This window comes from Stegastes partitus, unplaced genomic scaffold (assembly GCF_000690725.1).
Source record: "Stegastes partitus isolate 25-593 unplaced genomic scaffold, Stegastes_partitus-1.0.2 Scaffold12, whole genome shotgun sequence".
Classification (NCBI taxonomy): Eukaryota; Metazoa; Chordata; class Actinopteri; family Pomacentridae; genus Stegastes; species Stegastes partitus.
Window position 1 is genome coordinate 289,000 of NW_007577743.1, and position 6,427 is coordinate 295,426.

Below are 6,427 nucleotides of genomic sequence, written 5' to 3' on the forward strand. Positions count from 1 at the left end.
GTTTTTGGATGTAAGTGGCCCACAAGTCAAGACAAACATGTTTGACTGATGTTTGGCTCGCTTGTGCCTGTCGGTGGCAACATATTTGTTTCATGAACGAGGAAAGGAGCGACCAGTTGGCTGTTATTAACCCAGCCTCCATCCTGCAGTCCGGCCACTCGCAGGGCTCCTCCCGCCCCCTCCTGGCACTGCGCTGCGCTCATCAATAGGGAGCACATTTGAATAATGTGTGAGCACTTGGACTGGAGCCAATCAGCTGTCAGGGGCCTGTGATAAATCGCAATGCATTATTGATAATAATAATTACGTTGACATGCGCATTTCTACTTGAGGGGCTAATTTTCCCGAGCCGAAGAATTTGTTGAAGAAGGGGAGGAAAATTGTCTGTAACTCTTTGCTCCTGATGGTTGCACCATGTCGAGGCGCAAGCAAGCCAAACCGCAGCACATCAACTCCGACGAGCCCGGATCCGCAGAAAATGGTAAGTTTTACGCATAAGATACGCGGCTGTTGGTCCCCCACTCGTATTGAACACGCAATCCCCGCCATGCTGTTCTGCTAACTTTTCGACATTTTTTTTTTAATCTCAAAACTTTGGGGTCTGGCTTTTTACACTTTGACCTGTTGCTGTCCTTTTGAATTGACCAGGAATTAAAAACTTAGCCGCAGACCTCGGAAGCGACACATTGAGAAATCAGGTGTTTCCGCGAGGGTCGCTTCCAAAAAAAGCAACATTTTGAGGCTGTACTTTTAACTCAAAGATCGTATCTTGTTTCTTGTAACTTTTGATGTGATTGATTTACGTGTATCCATCAGTTTTATCCAAACTGATACCTCGGAGTTGCTTCGTGGGCAGAATTCAGGATCGTGAACCTCCTGTTAACTTTTTTGGATTCATAGAGGCGTGTGTTGGTACCTGTTGGTTCTTTTTTTTTGGCACATTGTAGAATTTGGTTACTTGGTAAGTTGCGTGGCAAAGAATTACTGCCTCGGCTGCTTAGAAGGTTTCTCAGCTTTAACTTTTCTCTTTTATTTCATTAATAGCTGGCTTTATTTAACATGAACCCTTCACTGGTGGAAAACGCATCTAGAAAATATGAGTGCGTCTTTTGACTGGTTACAATTGGGCATTGTTACATTTATCATCGGTTAGTGTCATGTTCTCTTAATCGCTTATCTTTTCACTATTTCTAGTTAAACCTAGTGTGTTTGGCTGTTGCTGTTTAACCCAGTGTGTGCAAGTGTGCGTTCAAAATAGGAGATTCTAACAAAGGTGCCCAAAAAACTGTATGAAATGTGAGTCTGGAGTAAGCTGACCTAAAGGCAATAAATCCCCCAGTTTAATGCATGACTGTTTCCTTTCGTACATATGTGGAGAGGTGGGGGATGGAGCAGTGGCCTTTTTGTGGAGACTGGGTGGGGGTGCGTTTTGGTGTTGCCATATGCAAGCAGCAGCAGCGATGCCGGAGACCTCACCTCGTAATGAGGAAACTTTAGTTTCTCCTTCTTTCTTAGCGGCTCGGATGTACATGTGCCGCGTAAAACCTTTAAATGATGAAATATTACTAATCTAGAGCGCATAAGTTGAATGTTGAGTCTGACCTCGTGTCATGTACCCCACTAAAGGTGATCACATACAGGTCATGCGCCGTCAAGTGGCAAACCGGGTGCGCTGCCTCCTGTATGTGCTCGATAATGGAGAGATGCGGGGGTGGGGGTTGTTGAATGATTAGCAAAGATAACATGTTTTAAGCATTATTTAATTACATCATATGCACGCTGTTGCTTTGTAAGCTGGTCAAATAAGATCTTGTCAGCTTTACAGTGCGCAAATGTGGGGGGACGGCAGAGCCATACCTAGTGTCTCCTCATGGATACGAATTTAATGCACCCTTTTCGTGACACTGCTTCACTACCTCCTGGTGAGCAATTAACAAGTCCAGTAGTTTTCCTTGGGCAAATGCAAACAGGTGGTCTACCCCCCTTCCTCACAGGCATTAGCATTTAACAATGCACCCAGTTGTGAAATGGCCCCTTGGTTAGCAGACAAATTAAAATGCACACATCAGGCTGTGGAAAAAAAGCTTCAAGGTAATCAGCATTATACTTACACTTTTCTTTTATATCCCACCCCCCACCCCACCCCCTCAGCAGCTTTGTATTGTAAATGTAGTCTTTAAATTCTTGGCTGGAAAAACAATGGTACTTGATGCAAACTGAGACCTTAAATTTCATCTTAAAGTTTGATATTTGTGGTTTGTTGTTGAATCAAGATTAACATTTAATGGATTTTAATTTGATTGGTATTGGACACAAGTTTTTTTTTTTTTCTTTAACTTTGAGCAAGTTGTTGGATTGTCATTTCACAACCAGTAATTTAATGCCCAATTTACAGCTCTTTGTCTTTGTTGTTTTGTGTACTGTCAAAGGCAGATGGTTGCCCTCTGCTGGCCCTGTGGACAAAAGGCAAATAAATTCAAAGCTCTGTGTAGTGGCTTGTAGAGTACACAAAATATCAGGAACATATTGCAAGATTTTGTGATCCAACAAACATCTTGACACATCCTCAAAAAGAAATATATTACAGGGCTATTATTCTTCTGTAGGACTGTTGCTCTTATCAATTACTTTTATCTCAACACACTCAAAACAACAACTTGAAGGCTCTCAAGTCTGTATATTTAGCAATTTATTTTCTGTTGCCTTTTTTTCAGTTTGGTTTTATCACTTTATGTAACTGTATGAAGAGCCTTTATTTAAACCCTTTTTTTCTCTCTTCTTTCTCTTAAGAGAGTCATCGAGATGATCAATCTGAAGAGACTGGAAATGAAATGAAGCGGCTCAGAATGGACGAGACGAGAATCTGCAAGAAATGTTGTGCAGAATTCTTCGATGAAGCAGAATTCCTTGAGCATGAGACAAATTGCACTAAAAGCCAGCAAGTAGTCATCATGAAAGACGGAGACGGCAATGACGTGCCAGAGGAATATTCACAAGGTTCTCCTGAAGGCCTCGGCAGTGACCACGACGACAGTCAGTCCAGCAGTCATTCCCTATCTCATGCCACCGCAGAGCAGCTGGACAGAGCAGAGGAGGAGTCCAGCATGAATGCAGAGGACTCAGGACAACAGGATCATGGAGACGTGTCTGCTAGTCCTGACATGGCTTTCCACCACTCGCCCAAAATGCATGATTCAAATGTCACACTCGAACCCATTGCTGACACTAACGCAGCTGTCTCCCAACATTCTTCAAATCTATCTCTGAGTACGTCAAAGGAAGCCCTTCAGGCCATCCCGGTCATCTTGGAACAGCTAGTGTGCCTCCAGCAACAGCAGCTACAGCAAATCCAGCTCACAGAACAGATCAGAATCCAAGTAGCAATGATGACACCACAGGGTCTCCAGTCACCTGTAGGGGCAGCGATGGACCCCCTGAAAGCCCTTGGTGCGCATCTCTCTCAACAGCTGTCTGCTGCAGCAGCTCTCATCGGAAAAAGGACCGGCAGTCAGAGCCTCTCCATGGAGACGATGAAGCAAGGTAAACTACCTCTCCCCCCTGGCATCCCTACCTCTCTGAGTGCAGGACTGGGCTCAATGAATTCTAAATCAGACATTTTGAAGGGCGTTCCTGATCTGGCCAGCCGTTTACCAGCCCTACTGCCTCAGTCACCAGTCGTCATGGGTTTCCCAAGCACCTTTAGTGGGATGCAAGCAGGAATTGAGTCGTCTAAAAAAGTGAAGACGAAGATGCTGAACCCCCCACCGGAATCAAAAAATGGGGACTCACTATACAAGCACAAGTGTAGATACTGCGGAAAGACCTTTGGCAATGACAGTGCCCTCCAGATTCACCTGCGTTCTCACACTGGAGAGAGGCCCTTCAAGTGTAACATCTGTGGAAACCGCTTCACCACCAAAGGAAACCTCAAAGTGCATTTCCAAAGGCATAAGGATAAATATCCTAACATCAGCATGAATCCTCATCCTGTACCAGAGCACCTTGACAATATTCCCACCAGCAGTGGCATTCCCTTTGGTATGTCTGTCCCCATGGAGGAGTCAAACCTGACTGACATTAAGCCCATGCTAGGTCACCCAGCTGCTGGGTTCAACCCGTCGTCCATACCAGGATTCAAAACGTTTGATGGTTTTGGGAGCGACCCATTTTCCCAGAGGCCCTCCCCATCAACAAGTGACTGCTCCCCGTCTGTGTTTGGCCAAGAAATGGGACTGGATCCCAACCAGAAGGACGCTAAAGAGCTGCTTGGAGCGCTGCATCATATGAACGGTAATGCCCTCACAGGAGAACAAAGTTCTGGAACAGCGAAACTTCAGCAGATGGTGGATGGCCTGGAAAAGAGGACCAACGACCCTAATGAGTGTGTGATCTGCCACAGGGTGCTCAGCTGCCAGAGCTCGCTCAAAATGCATTACCGCACACACACCGGTGAAAGGCCCTACAAGTGCAAAATTTGTGGCCGTGCATTCTCTACAAAAGGCAACCTCAAGGCTCATTATGGAGTGCACAGGGCCAACACTCCTCTTAAAATGCAGCACTCATGTCCCATCTGCCAGAAGAAATTCACCAATGCTGTGGTTCTTCAGCAGCACATTCGCATGCACATGGGTGGACAGATCCCCAACACCCCAATGCCAGAAAACCAGTTTGAAGCAGCAGCAGAAGCAATGGAGCCATCCCTGCCAGAGGAGAAACCAGTGGATGCCAATGAGTTTGAAGAAAGCATGGAAGAACACGAGCTGGAGCAGAACTCCCAGAAGCCAAATGATACCTCGGATTCACTCCCGTCTGCCTCTGAGGAACAGCCACAGAAGCTCGCAGCCCCTGCAGTGTTTTCCAGCCTCGATGTTTTGAAGAATCTCACCTCCGCTCTTGCACTGAAAAGACAGAGTAGCACCACTTCGGAGAGCGAGGGAACATCCAAAGAATCTCCACCAGCTCCCAGAGAGCAGGAATATCAGAATGGTCGCAGTCCTGCAATTTCTGACTCGGCCCCATTATTTCACTCCTCTTCCCCAGTGAACAACATCGCAAACAAGTCTCCTGAGCGTGCTGTTGATGAATTTGCCCCAAATGGGCCAAAACCAGAGTCTGATGGTGCTCAAGAGGGAACTGAGTCAAGTGGAGCTCTTGACCTCACCGCTTCCAGCAGCTTCACTCCCAAAGCGATTAAGGAAGAACCTGGGATGCTGTATACAAATGGAGAATATGGTGAGTTTAATAGTTGAAAGTGTGTAAGAGGCTCTCGTACTGAATGCATAGATCTAATTTTGCACTTTTTGTATCAACAGCTCCCAGCAACATGTCTTTCATGAGGATACCATCGAGTCTGGCCAGTCTGGAGATGAAGATTCCTCCGGAGAATCCTCTGGGGTCTCACAGTTTGTTCAGCTCCCATATGCCTCAGGGAACAGCCATGCCCTCTATCTCCCCTGCACCACGCCGATCAACCAAGCAGCACATGTGCAACGCTTGTGGCAAGAACTTCTCATCGGCCAGCGCCTTGCAGATCCACGAGCGCACTCACACCGGGGAGAAGCCCTTTGCCTGCAACATCTGTGGCAGGGCTTTCACCACCAAGGGAAATCTAAAGGTGAGGCGTTGTCTGTTGAATAGACCACTTTAAGTGAAGTTGGTAATCTTTAATAATGTGTTAATGGGATTATAATTTAACTTGTGCTTGTTTTTTAGGTGCATATTGGTACCCACATGTGGAACAACTCATCACGGCGCGGCCAGCGTCTGTCTCTGGATAATCCCATGGCACTGATGGCAATGAGCTCCGAGGCGAAGATGCTGCCAGAGATCATGCAGGCCCCCAAAGAGCTGGGGACTCCACCAATCAACTTTGACCCATCTCTGTGGAACCAGTACGCTGCTGCCTTCAGCGGCGGCCTGACTATGAAGACCAATGAGATTTCTGTTATCCAGGGAGGTGGCGTCCCGCTGCCGGGGAGTCCTGCCGGTGGCCCTCTGATCGGATCCACCGGAGGCCTCATGAAGATGGATGGATCCCACTCTGGCCTGCCTGCCTCCATGGCTGAAATTGAGAAGAACAGCTCCGACAGTGTGCCAAAATCCCAGTTCCCACATTTCATGGAGGAGGGTAAAATTGCAGTTAATTAGTTTGTTTTTTTCATCAGGTAATCACTTCTGTTCAGTTTGTGAGACGTCTCCCTTTTTTTTTTTTTTTGTTGAATGAGGTACAATCAATATTCCGAAAAATCTTTGTAGAATTCCACTTAGATTGTTTGAATTTTTCTAGTAACATCGTTGCAGCTCTCTCTCCTTCTGATCAACTCTCCTCACGTCTTTTTTTTTTTTTTTTTTGTTGAATGAGGTACAATCAATATTCCGAAAAATCTTTGTAGAATTCCACTTAGATTGTTTGAATTTTTCTAGTAAC

The 6,427-nt window shown here is 46.1% G+C and overlaps 1 protein-coding gene across 1 annotated transcript; it reads left to right on the forward strand.

The window, feature by feature from the left end:
• Nucleotides 1–414: 414 nt before the first annotated feature.
• sall4 (spalt-like transcription factor 4) lies at nt 415–6,147 on the forward strand. The gene is made up of 4 exons (XM_008287701.1): nt 415–485; nt 2,795–5,232; nt 5,313–5,614; nt 5,713–6,147. Exons 1-4 carry the CDS (start codon nt 415–417, stop codon nt 6,145–6,147), a joined length of 3,246 nt encoding a protein of 1,081 aa, XP_008285923.1.
• Nucleotides 6,148–6,427: the final 280 nt, after the last annotated feature.